Consider the following 18,186-nt stretch of genomic DNA (forward strand, 5'->3'; position numbering starts at 1 on the left):
TCGCACGGGCTGCATTGGGATAGCGGGATGGGACTCGTTCGGGAATTATCAATGAATTATTTACAATGCTGTATTAACAATTTGTTAAACAATTTTATGGTGTTATCGTGGCCAGCTCCACATTACGTATACGAAGCGTTGCACTGCGCCCCCACTCTGTTTCCGATTGGGCTTTCCAGCTGTAATGTAATTTCCGCAGTGCATTTCCAAAAGAGCCACCAATTGTGCGTAATTTTATTTATTTAATGCAGCAGTTTGCCGTGCACGCATTGCATTCAGTGCGTCCCATGCGTTGTCCATTGTCGTGGCAGTTCATTTCCGGTACACACAACAGTTGATGTCATTGCAGCCACTGCTGATGCCATTGTTGGAGTTAAACCCTGTGATTGTCGGCTTTAGCTCCACTTGATGAGAAACAGCATCCTCCAACGGACTACCCAAATGCATACTTCGGGAAAGTGTTGCAGCTGGAATCATATATGTACTAACCTTTGCCTAATTCCAAATCGGATTTCCTTTTCGAAATTCTTTAAGTACAATTTCAAGTCTGAAAAACAGAGATTCTTACCCGATTAACATCCCTAAGGCCCTCAAAAGTATGCCAAGGAAAACACGTTCCCAGAATTCCATCCATCCATCCATCTATCCATCCATCCACACAACATCTGCAAAATGGCAACCACTCAGCTCCAACTCCCGACAACAGCCTGCATTGTCCTGATTCTGCTCGCAGCAAAATTGGCTTCAATTATGCGACAGAATTATGAAATTACAAAAATTACGAAAGTAAGTAGCTGTTCGCCGCTTCTGTTCGCTTTTCGCTTCAGCCAAATGTAATTGCGGCAATTTGCAGTTCCAACTGGCAGTCGGCTAATAACGTTTATTAAAACCACAACAACACACTGGCGGTTGGGTCCTGTATCAGCGCCTCCCCCTGAGCTGCAGTCTTTAACAAGTATGAACGATGCAGTCGAGTGTACCGCCTAGAAAGTACCTGGTACTCAGGTAGTGAAAGGGAAAACCAAGAAACCGTAGAGTAAAACGGATTTCTGAGAGCGGCATCTTCTAAATTTAGGCAATTTTGTTCATGTTTGAAAGTCTTTAAAAAATATGAGTAAGGTCGTCGCTCTGTTAAACATCTACACGATTGCCATATACCCTATCGCTTTACGATTACCGGGTACTGCAATAAGCCGAACAGAGACGGATTTTTCAATGACAGAAACAGAGAGAGAGAGAGAGAGGCAAAGCAAAAGAGGTGATTATATAGAATCTCATATGGCAACGTTATGCAAATTATGCAAATCCTTGTGAAGCACATTAATGCGCACAATGACAATTAATCGCTGCAAATTAAAATGATGACAATGTGCTGGATCTGCCTGGGGATATCTGGGGGCCTCGACCACGCCCACGCGCCCAGCCACCGACTCAGGCACTCAGCCACTCGTCGGGATTTGGCTAGGCAAATGAAATAAGAAATAAGAGTTAAACAATGTAAACGATAATTATTTATTACTAAGCTGGTGAAGGCGGATAATTCTGATAGTGCTCGCCACCGAGGCGACCCATATCGCGAATAGCCTGCTGCAGTCGTCGCTCCTCGTGCCACCCATCCACGCCCGCTCCCAGTCGCTCGATGAACTTGGATGAACGGTATCCGTTTTTCTGCGGAAGGCGCAGACAGTTACAGTTACTCTAATGTGACAGGATCAAGGGGGAGAATCTCACCTCATAGTAAAGGGCACGAGACTTTTTGGCCGCGTCTGGATCGAAGTTCCATTGGGTGACCTGATGTGTGATGGGCTCGCCGGCCACGTTGTTCTGCAGGGTCTCTGAGATCAAGCGGAATATGAAACCATCTGCTGGTTTGCTGATCTGCAGCAGGACCAACAGCAGAGTGAGCTAAAATGAAGATCGTTTCGAGTTGCGTTAGAAAATATATCAGCATCCACCATTTACCATTATCAGTTCTCATAGTCTTTTCATGTAAATATAAATATAAATCTGAAGATTATTAAAGTATAACGTTTTAACCTAATTTACTTAGTCTTTTTTCATAAAAATTTTCAAAATTGTTCCTATCTTTAAAACGATGAAAAGCATTAGAGTTACATATGTAGAAGCAGCCAAAACTATTTTTACTCGGCGGTCGTTTGGCCTTCTTAATTGCAACACTTGTATATTTTCTAATAAATAATTGAGTATTTCGTTTAATGATAAGCATTTGCTATTAATGCCAAAACTGAGCTTTACGAATTCACAATGATCGCATAAAAATATTCCAAAATACTCGTACATAGATATGTGTGTACGTATATGTTTGAATTGTTTTTTTCCTTCTTTACTGCTTAGGAAATTTGCTCGTTTACTTTGGAAAATTAACAACAACAAAAATAATTGGCACTGTTCTCAGTCGTGAGAGCGGATCTCATATGGGCGCGGTCTGGTCTCTAAAATTGCGCATACGCCACATATAAGTCACTGCAGTCACTAACACCGAATCTTATCTTTCACTTTCATTCACCATCTTCTTAATGGCTTATTTATTCCTCTCTAATCTCATTTCTGTGCACTTACAACTACCTACCAAATAGACAAATCCCAGGTGTAACATTGTCTCGATTTCTCGATGTGGTTGACGTTGAAGCGCTGGGGCCCGTGCGAGTCACTGGACCATTGATCACTGAATAGCACCGAAATCGCGGTGTTGCATAAAACTCAGCCAAGCGCCAAGCAACTCCAAAAATTATTGAAAATAACCCGCAACAAGAAAAGCAACAACAAAATATGGCAAGCAAAGAGACTTTGAGAAGCCACAAAGCAAGGCAGAGAGCGAGCAACAGAGAGAGATGGATATAGAGAGAAAAAGAGCTCATAAGAGATAGAGATAACAAAATAATGTTTCGGTTACAAACCTTTTACAGATTTAAAGGTTGTTGCTGCTTAAATCCATATGGAGCTTTTAAACGAAAGATGATCTCCGATCTGGTGGCTTTGGCATACGACCTTCAAGTGGCGTTAAAGTACTTGGCTTTTCCATAATGTTACATTTCCAGAACGTATAACCATTCTCGGGCTTTTTTCTGAAAAACACTATAGAATTCGAAACCGACAGGATATGTATAGCTTTCATAGGAAGGATCTTGTTTGCGAGAAGAAGCTGAAGAAATTTCGATCAAACTTCAATTGTGTGGCATAGAAACCATCAATCTGCAAGGGTATCAAAATATTCGGTACTCTACGAGAAAATCTTTTGATGGTTTTTTTTGTTTTCGTTTATAATTTTATGACCGTCCAAATAGGTTTTCAAGGCAGACGGAACTAAGTGCGCGTATTTGCCAAAGGTTACTCACATCAGCCGCGAAACGGCTTTGGGCCGAAGCAAGCACAGAAGGCAAGGAAAATGCAAATGCCCGACAAAGAAAGTGCGCCAGAGCACGATAGAAATGGCACAGTGGAATGGAAGAAAGGCGCAAAGAAGGAAGAGAGCAACAGGTTGTCCAATGCGGGACTGGCTCTTTGTGGTTGCAGAAGTTACATAATGGTCCATCGTCATCTCGATCGGAGCCGGAGGCAGACACTCGCTCCAAAACCACTTTGGTCATTTGGCCTCAATTCCGTTTTAGCCCACTCGAACAGCTGTCTCTGTGGGAGCTTACTCTCTCTCCGTCTCTTTCTCTGGAGTGGGACGCTGACTCTCTCTGCCTTGGGCCTCTCTCTCTCTTTTTGGAACCGAAAGAGACTACGTGAGTGTCTTCACGTCTACTTCGATTATTATTTACACAGATTTCCGGCAGCTTGAATCCATGCGGAAAAAGCTATACGAAAGAGTATTTTGCAGGACTTTCACTTTCCTTGATAGCCAAATCTTTAGCATCATTAGATCGTAAGGAAAACGGATAAGTTCCAGTTCCAGTACCCCAAAGAGAGAGAGAGAGCGTGCCCCAAAGTGATTTAAAATAAGGTGAGATATGCGACGACAGCGCTCTCATCGCCTGATACCTCAAGGGGGAAGACCTCACCCTATACAGACACACCTTGGCGGAGCGCACACGCAACGAAGCTCTCCGCTAAGCTTTCCATCTGGCGCTCTTCTTGGAGCTGTGTGGGGCTCTGCGTTGTCTGGCGGTTGGCCATGCATTTCATTCAAACGCGATCGCCGGCCAAGCAACTCCGCTTGGAATCCGCTTTGGGCCTATTGGGGGACTGTCGTTACAAAACCGAACATTGTTGGATTCGAAGAAATAACCATGGCAAAGTTGAATGCTCTGCTGCTGGCCGTAAGTTAGATCGTTTAATTTTCCCTCCAATGGGAGTACAACTATCGAGTATTGGCTTCTCCAATTAACACGGCCAGACCGAAAGTCGCACGTTCTGGCTGACACAATTTCCGCTGCGCCTGCGCGAAAGTGGCACCCGAAAGAAAACCGTGTCGAAAGCAGTGACTGACTTGAATTTCCAATGAGCACTACGTTTGACACATTTCGAAACTATTCGTATATTTGTGCCAAATATTTTGGTCTGCTGCCACTAAAGAGACCTTGAAACGTCTGCCCGCGCTCTTGTGTACTCTCTCTCTCTGTCTCTTTCTGCTGTGCTGCAGCGGGTGGTGGCGATGGTGGTGGCATGGCCAGGTTGAAACCCAAACAAAATGTGTCATAATCTTGCATTTCATAACCAGCGTCAATAACCGTTGCTTTGCTGTGGCTGTTGTTTGCTTTAACCGACGGAAAACCACTTCGAGGAAGGCGCCATCCAATTGTCTGTGCATTCGCTGCCACTTTTATGTGCTGCCTGACACACTGAACTAATGAGCAGCCATTGCCTGTGATTTTAATGGAGATTACAATATTTATCTCTTTTTCAGCTCTTTCTGTGCGTCGTGGCCTTCCTAGTGCACACATCGTCGGCCACAGTTCAGCCAAAGGCCCCAAACTTCCAGTACTTTGAAAGGTGAGTAGTTCAACGGTGATCCTTCCAAAGATTCTTTCATATCTTTAAATGCCCTTCTTAGGCCCAAATACCGTTATCCCTACTACGATGAACATGGAAGAGGCAAGCTTTTATATGGCTATGGCGGACCGGAACTTTATCAGTACAAGACCTACACGCCGCTGGAGGGCATACACTGAGCCATTATTTACGACTATTTAAACAATAGCTGATAAAGTTGATTATTTATGTACTTTTGCTTTATTTAATTTAATAAATATTTTGAAAATATAACGAAACCGAACTAAACTGAACAATAGATGGCGCTGCTGACGAATACTGGCGATGTTATAAAAGCGACATCTATGAATTTTCAGCGGAAGGAAGACTTATCGAATTCAAATTATTAAACTCAACGAAAAAATGTCCCTCTTCAGCTCAACAATGTCCCTACATTTTACGTTTTCTTACGTCTTATGTTGCCATTGTTTTTTGTTGACTGTTTTGTAAACCTTGCTGTAGTCAAAATACAATAAAAGCAAGGACTAAAAACTACCCAATCTTAAAGACAATTTATTCATCAACGGCCTAAAATTATGTGGGCAGATCTAAGAATTTTAGTTAGCCAGAATTATTCCACGGAATCCATAAATTGAGCAATATGAACGCTATCCTATTTCATTTTTTTGTTTTGACCTATTTCGCTAAAACCTTTTTTTGTTTGACCCCTCTTGCTAAAACCTTTTTTTTTGACAAGAACCAATAAAAGCAAGTATTTCGAATAAGCCACTTAAGAAAAAAATTGATTCATAAATCGTATAAAACTATGTGGGCATGGCAAAATGTTCTATCTAGCTAGTAATATTCTATGGAATATCAAAAACGAGGAATATGTATAATAGAGCTTGAATTCCGGTATATTTTTAAAATGAGACCGTGTTCTGAGGGTCATACTGTAGAAACTGGTTTTCGCCGCGCTCCCATGTTATTTTTGTCAATTTCATCAATCTATTAATTTAATTTTCAATGTTATATAAAAATCCAATAAATGCAAGTATTTCGAATAGGCCAATCATATATAGAATTGATTCATCAATCGTACAAAATTAAGTGGGCATGGCTAAATGTTCCATATAGATAGTATTATTCAACGGAACAAAGAATTGGTCGTTTTTTAATCTAATTTGAATTCGCCGCAGTTCGCCGCAGTTCGCCGCAGTTCGCTTTTGCAACAATGAGTCTCATTCCATACACAAACATGTTGCTAATTCCATGCACACATACCCTGGGGAAAATGGATGTTATAGAATTGTGAATATGTTTGTCTTCCAAGGCTCAGTAGGTATCAGGATCGACATAAATATATACAAGATACTAATAATGTACTTGAATACGTCTAAAGAATATCAATTTGAGAAAAGGTCTTAATAAATTACGTTCGATTTTCATATAAAATTAGCGAAATAGGGTGTACAAAGGGATATACACGCATCACGTCTTCAAATACCAGCAACATTGCGACTGAATTTTTGTTGAACTATTTTGTTTAAACCTTTTTTTACAGTAAATACAATAAAAGCAAAGATTAAAAACAATCCAATCTTGTAGAAAATTTATTCGTTAATGGGATAAAATTATGTGGGCATTACAGAAAGATTTAGTTTGCCAGCATTATTCAATGGAATATTAAAATTGAGCAATATGAACGAATTTCCCTTTTCGTTTGTTTTGATTGACCTATTTCGCTACTTGTTTTTCGTTTGACTTATTTCGCTAAAACCTCTTTTCACGCAAAACGCAATAAAAGCAAGTATGAAGAATACACCAGTTAAATAGAAAATTGATTCATCAATGGGCTAATATTATGTGGGCACGGCTAAATATTCTATATAGCTGGTAATATTCAATGGAATATCAAAAACGAGGAATATGAATAATAGAACTTGAATGCGTCATATACGGTAGATTTTTTAAATGAGATGGTATATTTTGAAATCTTTCTGTGGGACGATATATTTTAACGATAAGTCCGCGGTCACGCTGCTGTCGATAGTGGGCACCATCGATAGTAGACGATAGGTTTTCGAAAACATCGACAGTGCAATCGATAGTTCTCCAACTCTAGTTCAAAAAACATCGCTGACATTTAATATTAATTTAATTTTCAATGTTATATAGAAATCCAATAAAAGCAAGTATTTCGAATAGGCCAATCATGTATAGAATTGATTCATCAATCGTATAAAATTGAGTGGGCATGGCTAAATGTTCTATATAGATAGTATTATTCAACGGAACAAAGAATTGGTCGTTTTTTGAATCGAATTTGAGTTCGCCGCAGTTCGCCGCAGTTCGCCGCAGTTCGCCGCAGTTTCGCTTTAGCAACAATGAGTCTCGTTCCATACACAATGTTGCACATTCCATACACACTGTTGCGGCAACATTTACTTGAAAACCGTATTTTAGTCAAAATAAATTACGTTAAGGTTATTAAAATAAGCAATCTTGTAGAAAATGCATTTATCTATGGGATAAAGCTAAGTGGGCATCTATAGCTTGAAATATAGGCAATACCCGATTCGCCGCAGTTTCGCTTTTGCAACAATGAGTCTCATTCCATACACAAACATGTTGCTAATTCCATGCACACATACCCTGGAGGCAATGGATGTTATAGAATTGTGAATATGTTTGTCTTCCAAGGCTCAGTAGGTATCAGGATCGAGATAAATATATACAAGATACTAATAATGTACTTGAATATGTCTAAAGAATATCAATTTGAGAAAAGGTCTTAATAAATTACGTTTCATCTTCATATAAAATTAACGAAATAGGGTGCACAAAGGCCTATACACGCATCACGTCTTCAAATACCAGCAACATTGCGACTCTTTTTTTTATTGAACTTTTTCGTTTAACCCTTTTTTTACAATAAATACAATAAAAGCAAGGATTAAAAACAATCCAATCTTGTAGAAAATTGATTCATTAATCGTATAAAATTATGTGGGCATGGCTAAATGTGCTATATATATAGTAATATTCCACGGAAGATCAAAGTCGAGGAATATGTAAAAAGAACTTGAATTCGTCAGTATATTTACGGCATATTTTTAAAAAGAGACCGTATATTTTGGTATATTTCTGAGGGTCAGCCGGTATTTGATTGGTAAATCCGGTCTGGTCACACTGCGTTCCAGCCCTAATTTTAAACACGTTTTCAAAAAATTTTCATTTTATTTTATTTCAAAAAGCGGCTGCGCTTGGTTCTTTTTTATTTTCGTCGTTTAAACGTTGTATAGATTTTATAAAGAAACACGTGCTGTCCTATGCACGCTCGTTTATTTCATTTTATTATTTATTTCTTTTTTATTTTCGTCGTTTAAACGTTGTATAGATTTTATAAAGAAACACGTGCTGTCCTATGCACGCTCGTTTGCTCAAACCCAGAGCTAGCGAGTGCTATTTTAAAGGACAAAGAGAAAACTAAACGACAAAATTACCAAAGTGCTCAGCTAACCCGTGGCTGTGCACTTAAATTAAATTGTCAGACATGAATGATTTATGCAACCCAGACCGCATGGCGCTCAAACATGGCCTGATCCACACGTCGGCCGCAGTTATGCACGCAGCGCCAGATAATGGTAGGCAGCATTTAATAATGTATTGGTTCCAAATGACTCAGACTTTTGCATTTTGAGGTGTTAGCCCACAACGTGACTGCCCAAACTTTGGTTATGTACGATTCTATACAGACGACTTTTATTTTCTTTAATGATAGCCTTAAACTAATTTACACGTGGACCCTATTTTAATGTCTGGGCCGATTCTAGCAGGCGTTTCAGTTCCTCATTTTGGGACAGGGCCCTCTTGACGGCCATGAAGATCTGGGAGTCCATTGCTCGCGTCTGGTCCTGACTGAGGGACAGGGTGCTCACCCGCTTGGCCAGCTCCGCCAGCTTGGGCTGTTGCTGCAGGAAGCGATCTAGTACCTGGGGGGAGATGTTCGCCATTTCAGCTAGTTGCCGCACATGTGTGGCCACAGGAGGAGATTGCATCTCAACATCTATGTGCTTGGGCGTGTTCAAGTGGGGTACCTTATTTGGCCTGGGTGCCGCCGTCGTGCTGGGCACTTGAGTTGGCTTCGCTGGGATCATAACAGGTCGCAGTGGAATGGGATAGTGATAGGGTAGAGGCTGACGCACGAGAAGAGGACGCATGCGGGCCGCGCCTGGTGGCGCCACAAACACGGGCTTGAACGAGACGGCCGAGGGCTTGGGCTTCCTAGTGGCTGGAGCTGCAGTCGTGGTGTTCTCCGACCATAGGCTGTACTGCTTCATAAAGTCCCCGAAACGTTGAAGAAGGCTTGCCTGCATCTCGGGTTTTTTGGTGGTTATGGTGGACCTACTCGTCGTCTCCAGTCGTGGGCGCTCGTCAAAGTCCGCTTCGACATCTGCATTGTCCATGGTATTGTCATCATCGCTAGCGTCGTCACCATCGTCGACGCTATCCGGCACATCTTCGGAAAGCTCATAGTCCAGCGTCTCCAGATAATCTTTCATCAAGGCTATACCCTGTTCATTGGAGGTCAGCGAACGGACGTACTCGATAGTTTCACTATTGCTGCGGGTCCCAATTAACTGTCCAAGCTCGCTTATGCTCGGCAGCACCTTCAGGCCCAGCTTCGTTTGGGCAATCTCGACCAAATCACTTGGGTACTCTGAGTTAGTTGGGACAGGGGCAGCCGTTGTAGTTGTGGTCGTTTGTACGCCTGGCTTTATCAGCTTGTAGACGGGGAAATTGTAGTACAAAGCATTCTGCAGCTTTGAGTCTAGTTTCGAAGGCACCTTTCGTTCCGCATCCACTATGACTGCACTATCCTGGCCGTAGAACTTTGGCATCAGGGTGACTCGGGCATTGATGCATTGGAGCAGAGCCAGAGGCCAGAGGAAACGCACCAGCAGACCAAACATTCTGCTCACTTCAAAGGTTAAAGGACAACTAACACAGATCAGCTCATCAGACATTTCGAAATAGACTTTTGAACCATCCAACCGATCTGGTTTCATGGAAGTCGCTTCGAGGGTTTCCATGAATTCTTGAGAACGTGCTGAATCTACCTGCTGTGCCATAGAAAATCTCAGATTTCCATTGAATTTTCCACCTACGCGACGCGAAGGAATGCGTTTGCTTTTGTTACTTGCCCTACCTGCAGTATTTACAAAAGAATTTTTTTTCAAGAGGGGTTCGTTTCGGGTTTCTGAGGGAGTTTGAGAAAATCTAAAAAAACCGAAGGAAAAAAGGATACATATGGACACCCGATATCCAGAAAATCTCGGAACTCTTTCAACTAAAACATGTTTTTATTATCGTAATTAAACCTTAAAGTGAAACACTCGATGGCTACGCGTGTGGTAAAAATCTGTAGCCATTGAGTCTAGTCATCGATCACTTAGCAACTAAGAGGAATTTTAAATTCGCAAGCGATCCGATCCGCATGAATTTTGGATCATTTGTATTTACATAGGGTTTACGTACGGGAATTTTGCAGGATAAAACAAATTGCAAACAATGGAGACTTCTCTTGTGTAGACTATGTAAACGATTCTTGCTCGGGGGCGGGGGACACACAAAATATGGACATGCTTTGCATGCCCTGAGGCGGGCACAGCTATCAACACTTCGATACACCCACTAGGGCAGGGCGTATGCAACGCTCGTGTAGCTTGTAGCCCAATTTGGTAACCTCCACCACGGTGTTGGCCTCAACGGTTTTGTCCTCCTTCTGGAACAGAGCCTCGTGCAGATTGGGATCGAACTTCTGGTTGAGTGGGTCCACAGCTTCCAGACCGTGACGCTTGAACACCTGCAGCAATGAGGCGCGAGTCATGGTGAGACCCTCGTACAGGCTCTTTAGATCAGCATTGTTACTCAGCTGTAAAGGAGGCGCAGGTTAGACTCGATTACTTTACTATGCCATGGGGCAAACGTCATACCTTGTCCTTAGGCACTGCCTGTGTGGCGTGGCCGAGTGTGTCGGCGACCTCCAGCAGGTCCTTGCAGAAGCTCTGGATGCCGAAGATCTTTGCATCACTGATCTGTTTGTTCAGACGCGTACGCATGTTCTCGCTCTCAGCGAGGGCGCGCTTATACTTGTCCATCAGTTCCGATTTCTGCTCCTTGGAGTCGGCCAGCTCTTTCGTGAGACGATCAACCTCCGGTGAGACGGCTTTTTGTTCCGCTCCAGCGGCAGATGCAGCGGCTTCCTCCGGCTGCTTCTCAGTGCTGTAGGGGCGTCCATTTGCCAGGGCTGTGGTGGCCTGACGCAAGAAACTATAGAACCCGGACAAATTGCGATAAGATGTTGTTGCAGACGAACGTGCGTTCATTACGTCACAGAAAAGAGGAAGAATGCGGCAAACTTACCTTGAATTGCGTGCACTGACTACGGCTTTGAGCTGGCTCAAGCTGCGAGCAAAAACTTGCAAGGATAGTCCAGCTTTCGATGCCATTTTGAGTGAATTTTGTGGCTAAATTGTTAAAAAAAATTAAATTACCCCCTCTCTTTCGGTTGTAATCAGCGTGCTTTTTAAAGTGACCAAATCCTCCAAGATAGCAATACCAAATTTTCGCAGTGTGGACAACCCGCCAGATGGCGCCAGTGGGTGAAATGTTCAAATTATGGACCGCTCTAATTCATGCAAAGATTGTATTAGCATTGCCTTCAGGTATCTATTATTGGTCTCACCTCTGCACGCCTTGGGGGGTAGGGAGCAATTAATTTACGCATAGTTTATAAATCTTTCAGACTGTGCACGCCCAGGAGGCCGCCAAAATATAGCTTGTTTGTAAAAGTTGCTCTAAATATGTAAATTGCCCCAGCTCCCGGCACTTTCTGCTGCCGCCCGGAGCACTTAATGAATTCAAAGTACGAGTGGGGCGGGCTCAGCATCTTATTCAACTTCTACTCTCGAAAATGTACAAACATTATTACATATGCGCATGCATTGTATATATTTTGGAAAACCAGGTGTGAAAAGGCATTTAGTTTCATTTCGGCACCGAATCAGTGCGGTTGTCCACGGTAAGAACGACTTGAGCTTGAAATGCGTGAGGAGGACCTGGAGCTGGCCCGCAAAATGGTGGCCAATTTGATTTCCACATCCACGTCCGTGGAGGACGACGACGAGGGTGCAGCAGCGGCAACGACATCATCGCCGGGGAATTCTCCGCAGCCCTTGAGAAGGCGCGTCTTAGACCTGAGTGAGAGGCGTAAACAATTTCGGTGAGTGGGGCCCATCCATAAACATACAAAAAACACAAAATGATGCTAATACATTTATTTTGGCAAAAAAAAAAACCAATTCACGTGCTCGGTAAATTTGCATATATCCGGAGCTAAATTTAGCTTTCGTTCAGTTAGTCAAAAAACTGAATGGAAACCACTTTTGTGAATGAAAATACAATCATAACACATACATCTCCAATATAAGCAATAATATATTTCGAGTTTAAAAAGCGCGCCTTTTGACTTTTTGTCCTACAAGTAATATACGTAGCATTTCGAGAAACTGTTTCATTCCGTAGGCACTTACGTTTTTGCTGCTTTTAGAAAAATGTATATTAAAATTGGGAAGATGCTTAAAACGAAATTCCCTATAAATATTAGATATTCGAGGTACGCGAAATAGGGTCACTGACAGAAAGCAAAATAATTATATGGGCATTTCCGACAAAAGGTCCACCATGACAATATACCTTAAAAATCAATAAAAACCGAGTTCCATATACTTTTTTTTTTTTTTTATCGATTGACACTTAATTTCTTTCACTTTGATGTGAAAATCTATTCAATTTTATAAAATCAAAAGTCCAGAAAATTATACCACTCTCGGCAAAGGTATATTTGTATTTAATTCAACAACTTGCGAAACTAACGCCCAATACTTTATATGCAAGCACAACCCATTCTAAACAGATAGTCTAACTCAATTCGCAGAGTTTCACAATTTTTTAGCCCAATCTTATAGGTAGGGTATTTAGTAGTTGTCTATTTAAACAACCGTTTATATCGCAAAATATATATCGACATAGTGCTCTCTCTAACCGAAAACTGAAAGCACCATACAGGGTGACCACATACGGTACATATATTATATATTTTTTGCATATTTCAACGTCGAAATTGAGTTAAAGCTACATTAACAGTATATAATGGTATATTTGAACAATATCTTCAATATATTTCAATATATATATACTTAATTTGTATAGTTATATTGCCACCATGTCTAGCTCACACAACTTGCAAGTGTTTATAGTTTTCATAGTATTTTCCAGTATTTGCTTGTAGTTTCCAGTATTTTTGAAAGCGCCCTCTTTTCCAATGCCCCAATGTAGAAAACGTGTAGAAATGCCATTCATAGCCATGTCCCAGGCCACATCGATTACTAATTCGTGATCGAATAACTGATCGTTTGCCATCAAAATCTAAATTATTTCAAAAATTCAAAAATTCATGTCAAAACGTGCATAACGGAGGTTTTTTCACACTGGCGCTGCCATGGGGCTTATATGAAACAAATGTTTTAAATGTTCACCTTCCCTTTCAAGTGTCGCTTTTGATAATTACATACAAATGTAGTTCATATGTAACAATCGCGTAGTTGCGAAGTAAAATTAAGGACTTTTTGTTGTCCTTTTTTATTTAAACATTATTTTAGACGCAATTACATAAAGATGAGTGCTCAAAATTAATGCGACATTTAGGAAATCGATTCGTCAATCGGATAAAACTATGAGCTCAGCGCTGAGAGACCTAGCTAGCTAGTAATATTCAACCGAATATCAAAATCAAGGAATAAGATGGAATCTTAATACAAACAATTCGTCAGTATATTTTGGTATATTTTGAAACTGACGTATAATTGCAATAAACAATGTCTTACGTCTTTAAATTTTTGTGTTTTAATGTTTGAAACAATTGTTATTGCCGACAACTGACCTGTGATATCTGCTTCGCAAGCACCAATGTGGACCTAAATTCATCTCGAATCGCTTGCGGCCAAAGAAGATGTCCGCCCCACTGACGCCAGCAGCGGCGGGGGACAGTCCAAAGCAGACACTGCCATGCCCATGCCCCATTGCAGACGCTGTGGATGGGGAGGGCGAGGTTCATCTGTTGCATGCCGCAGACCCAGCCCTAGCAACTTTGGAGGCGGCTTCTTCGGCGCCCGGCCTGGGTGGGGGGCATATGACCAGCAGCTGGTTGTGGTAAGGCCTTATCATCTGCCTACATTTGCATGCTTCTCCACACGGTTCTTATCTAAGTTGATTGTGCGGTCTTGAACTGCCCAGCCAAGTCCCCCTCCTTAATGTATTTGTTGATTCAAGTTCCCTCCAAATTGGAAAGTGTTTCTTTGGTTATATTTTTGATTTGATTCATTCACGTTCGTTCTAATTTTGGAAATTGATTCGTACCACAGCAGCGGCTTCGTTATCAATTGATTAATTGCTAGCCAAGGCCGCCTCCACGCATGCGCTCACGAAACGCACACTGCCCTGCCATCAGCTGTTTCGAGCGCTGCCCTGGCTTTTCATGAGACAAACAACCCAAACCAAACCCTGTGCAGCAGTTTTTCAGTTGTCGCTCGACAACGCGATCGCCCGGTGTTGCCTCTGCTCTAGTGGCTATTGCGTCAATTTTTCCGGCCAGCTGTGTGAAGTAATCAAGAGAAAACTCGGAAGAAAAGTGTCACCGTGACAACGAAAAACAAAAGACCAAGCAAGCGAATTTCGTTTCAAATCATCGCCTAAATGCATTTCTGATTACCCGTTTTTCCAACGCTGATAAAACACTTTCTCTTTTTCTGTTTAACTTTACCCATTATCTCTCCTCGGTGGTGTACAAGCGTTGACACACTTCAGGGCATACAATATTTTGGTGTCTCATCAATCATACACGTGAATACTTTTGTTTGTCTGCGTGGGCGTGATATTTTCGAAACGAATTCCATTTTGAAAACAAATTTAACCTTGGGCCCTTTAAAAGAACTCGAGGCGGTCTGACTGCATTCCAAAATACTCGCACATACAAAACTGCAGTCCCAAAATCGTTACTCGTCGGTTGTCTCCCAGATATGGCCTGTCTCTCGGACATTGATTTGGCGACCCTCCATGAGCATCGGCTTAAGCAGCGCTGGCACTATGGCCTGGCAAATTATTCGGACTATCATCATCACCAGGATGGGTTCAATGCCATGACGCGACGTTGCCTGGAGCGTAGTCTGCATAAACCAGACACAGACCCGAGTAAAGTCCAAAGAGATTTGAATGGCAATAGCCTGGATGCATTTGGCTCGTCTGGCGGCGCCGATAAATCTGATCTGGACAACAACTGCTTTGCGTCAGGTATGCAACGGCAACGCTCCGGCACATGGCCGTAAGTCCAGCACCCATTTCCTAGTCGATTAAATTACGCTGTGTGTAAAGAGTGGATCGGCTTCATAAATTAGAATATGTAATATGAATCAGTTCTTGGGATGCACTGAAACTGTTTTCGATCGAGGCACGGCACGCACGACGTGGAATTTCGCAAAGTTTTGAAGAAAAACACTTGTTTGATTGGAATATCATCTCAAGAGGAATTTTTTTACGACGAATATCAAAATTCGGCTAGTGTTTCGATTGCAGCATAAAGGAAGGTCTGTTTTGTGACTGGTTCTATTCTACCAAAAAGCTTATCAACAGTAAATCGGATTATTTTGATCTCTTCTTTACTTATTCGTTAGCACAAGAAAGCACTCTCCGACAGCACGAGAGTGAGATCTCTCTCTCTCTCTTCTTTCGCTCTGGCTTCTTTAAAACCTCCATTTGCATTCAAGTCCATAAACCGTTTTGTAAGATTAGCCATTGCCTTGAAAAGTTCAGAGAACGCTTTCAAAAGTTATTAAAATTTAATAATACATAGTTAAATAGTACATGAATTGCAGCATGTTTCCAATGAAAGCGGATCAGTCGGTGACTTCAGGGTCATTGTTTCCCCAGCATAGCTCTCTGAGCATTGAGGAGTTTAATAACTTGGGCTGGGAGCAAGACAACGATTGCAACAACAACTGCATTCGGGGAGATCCAAGGGAAAAAGTGCTCAGAGCACATCGCATTTTTAGGTCTGGGCTTAGATTTATTGTTTATTTTTATAATCATAAAATATTAAAACATTTTCACTTACCATTCTAGGCGAACGCGCAGCTTGAATGCCCCGTCGCCATTCCAGCAGTTCGGACCATGCGGACGCATTATGAAAAACTCCGCCATGGTGATGCAGATTCAGGATCCGGCCAGCCAGCGCCTGACCTGGTACAAGCCACCGCTCACAGTCCTAGTGATCAAGAAGGTCAGCGATGCGTCGGTGCTGGCGCCGTTTGTCCAGCTGGTGGACTGGCTGTTGCAGGAAAAGAACATGGTGGTGTGGGTGGAGTCGGCGGTGCTGGAGGATGCCCACCTTAATGAGGATGTCAAGTTCAAGTCCATCAGGGAAAAGTTGGTCACTTTCAAGTGAGTCTACATGAGTACGCATCAAAATCAATGAATTCCAATTTCTTTTTTCTGCCCGACAGGGATGGGCGCGATGATCTAACCGATCGCATCGACTTTATTGTCTGCCTCGGAGGGGACGGCACCTTGCTGTACGCCTCCCAGCTGTTCCAGCAATCAGTGCCGCCTGTGATGGCATTCCACTTGGGATCATTGGGCTTTCTCACACCCTTTCGATTCGACAATTTCGAAGAGCAGCTCACCAGCGTCTTGGAGGGTCATGCTGCACTCACGCTGCGCAGCCGCCTTCGCTGTGTGATGCATCGCAAGGGTGACAAACGGCAGGAGGCCAAAGTGGAGGCCAACGCAGATGCAAGACCTGCCGCCAACAGCATCCTCGTGCTAAACGAGGTGGTCATTGATCGTGGACCGTCGCCCTATCTCAGCAATATTGATTTGTTCCTCGATGGCAAGTACATCACCTCCGTGCAGGGCGATGGCCTGATTGTTTCAACTCCCACTGGGAGCACAGCGTATGCGGCAGCAGCTGGTGCCTCCATGATCCATCCCTCTGTGCCAGCCATTATGGTGACTCCCATTTGCCCGCACTCTCTGAGCTTCAGGCCCATTGTGGTGCCGGCGGGAGTGGAACTGAAGGTGTGTAAATAGTTCCCTTTCAATGGTACTATTTGTATTTGATCCACTATTCCCCGTAGGTCTCCGTTTCGCCTGAAAGTCGCAATACTTCGTGGGTCTCATTCGATGGACGCAACCGTCAGGAGCTGTTCCATGGCGACAGCCTGCGTGTGACCACCTCCATTTATCCTGTTCCCTGTATATGTGCCCAGGATCAGATATCCGATTGGTTTGCATCCCTCGCCGATGGACTCCATTGGAATGTGCGCAAGCGTCAGAAGTGCCTCGACGAGTTGTCGGATCTGACGGCATCTGGCTCCGAGGACACGCTGGACGAGATGGAAAATATGAAATTGTATGATATTTAGTACGTATGTATGTAAGTCGCTGCTGGCAATTGTATTCGTGGGCTAAGCTTCACGGCAGGCTTTTAGTTTTAGTCGAGTCTTTGCAATCGCTTCAATGTAATTCGAATATGTTTAAAATCGTTTCATAGTCTGTAATTTGGTAGAATTTGCATATTTGCCAATTATACTCGTATTTACAATATTATGAGCTGAGCCAATTGATTGGCAAACTTTGCTCTTGTAGTTCTTTGATCATTAAGGTTTTTTGCAACGTTTTGTATATTTACCTACGTGCAATACTGTTCATTTGGAAGAGGAACACAAAAACTGTCAAATCTTTGTAGAGAGGTAATACCGATTTCATTGTTACAGAAACACACCCGCAACGAGCATTGCCTTGCCTTTTTCCAATCAACTGAATGTACATATGAGTAAATTCTGTAGTTTAGCTTTATAGTTGTTAGATATTTCGTATATAGACTCGTTTTGAGCCCCGTCTCTCTGGCGTCTGGCCACTTGTTGCATCTTGCTCACCTCGTGCCTGGCTCGTACGCGGCTGCTGGCCGTGCTTGCTTTATTTGCTGGCACCACTGATACGCACTTGGGGCTGTCAAAAAAATTTGTTTGCGCTTATTTACATAGAAAATGCGAATTGAAAGTGAAGCCGCCATCGCGTAAGTAAGACGACTGTTCGCCAGACGCGCCCTCAGGCCGTACAAGCGAGGCATTA

General features: G+C 42.7%; 5 protein-coding genes across 9 annotated transcripts; 2 read left to right on the top strand and 3 right to left on the bottom strand.

The window, feature by feature from the left end:
* Window positions 1-1,502: 1,502 nt before the first annotated feature.
* LOC108158379 lies at window positions 1,503-2,707 on the bottom strand. 2 transcript variants are annotated; one of them, XM_033392244.1, is made up of 3 exons: window positions 2,596-2,707; window positions 1,732-1,904; window positions 1,503-1,668 (listed from the first exon to the last, which is right to left on the bottom strand). In XM_033392244.1, exons 1-3 carry the CDS (start codon window positions 2,615-2,617, stop codon window positions 1,519-1,521), a joined length of 345 nt encoding a protein of 114 aa, XP_033248135.1. In that variant the 5' UTR covers window positions 2,618-2,707; the 3' UTR covers window positions 1,503-1,518. The 2 variants fall into 2 exon arrangements, with proteins under 2 accessions (XP_033248135.1, XP_017146120.1); XM_017290631.2 differs by having other exon boundaries at window positions 1,732-1,905; window positions 2,591-2,706.
* A 1,436-nt stretch (window positions 2,708-4,143) lies between these two features.
* Window positions 4,144-5,192, top strand: LOC117188345. Its single transcript, XM_033392058.1, has 3 exons — window positions 4,144-4,283; window positions 4,871-4,956; window positions 5,018-5,192. The coding sequence occupies exons 1-3, from the start codon at window positions 4,254-4,256 to the stop codon at window positions 5,133-5,135; spliced, it is 234 nt and encodes a 77-aa protein (XP_033247949.1). The 5' UTR covers window positions 4,144-4,253; the 3' UTR covers window positions 5,136-5,192.
* Window positions 5,193-8,678: 3,486 nt separating this feature from the next.
* Window positions 8,679-9,958, bottom strand: LOC108159254. The gene has a single exon (XM_017292384.2). It carries the CDS (start codon window positions 9,909-9,911, stop codon window positions 8,745-8,747), a length of 1,167 nt encoding a protein of 388 aa, XP_017147873.1. The 5' UTR covers window positions 9,912-9,958; the 3' UTR covers window positions 8,679-8,744.
* Window positions 9,959-10,282: 324 nt separating this feature from the next.
* Window positions 10,283-11,538, bottom strand: LOC108159255 (grpE protein homolog, mitochondrial). Its single transcript, XM_017292385.2, has 3 exons — window positions 11,365-11,538; window positions 10,935-11,271; window positions 10,283-10,873 (listed from the first exon to the last, which is right to left on the bottom strand). The coding sequence occupies exons 1-3, from the start codon at window positions 11,448-11,450 to the stop codon at window positions 10,613-10,615; spliced, it is 684 nt and encodes a 227-aa protein (XP_017147874.1). The 5' UTR covers window positions 11,451-11,538; the 3' UTR covers window positions 10,283-10,612.
* Window positions 11,539-12,029: 491 nt separating this feature from the next.
* On the top strand, window positions 12,030-17,661 carry LOC108159253 (NAD kinase-like). Of its 4 annotated transcripts, none has more exons than XM_017292383.2 (4): window positions 12,030-12,223; window positions 16,177-16,494; window positions 16,557-17,130; window positions 17,190-17,661. In XM_017292383.2, the coding sequence occupies exons 1-4, from the start codon at window positions 12,045-12,047 to the stop codon at window positions 17,475-17,477; spliced, it is 1,359 nt and encodes a 452-aa protein (XP_017147872.1). In that variant the 5' UTR covers window positions 12,030-12,044; the 3' UTR covers window positions 17,478-17,661. The 4 variants fall into 4 exon arrangements, with proteins under 4 accessions (XP_017147872.1, XP_017147869.1, XP_017147868.1 ...); XM_017292380.2 differs by lacking the exon at window positions 12,030-12,223 and adding an exon at window positions 13,858-14,211; XM_017292379.2 differs by lacking the exon at window positions 12,030-12,223 and adding an exon at window positions 14,669-15,379.
* The last annotated feature ends 525 nt before the right edge of the window (window positions 17,662-18,186 follow it).

Source organism: Drosophila miranda, chromosome 3, assembly GCF_003369915.1.
Source record: "Drosophila miranda strain MSH22 chromosome 3, D.miranda_PacBio2.1, whole genome shotgun sequence".
NCBI classification, from domain to species: domain Eukaryota; kingdom Metazoa; phylum Arthropoda; class Insecta; order Diptera; family Drosophilidae; genus Drosophila; species Drosophila miranda.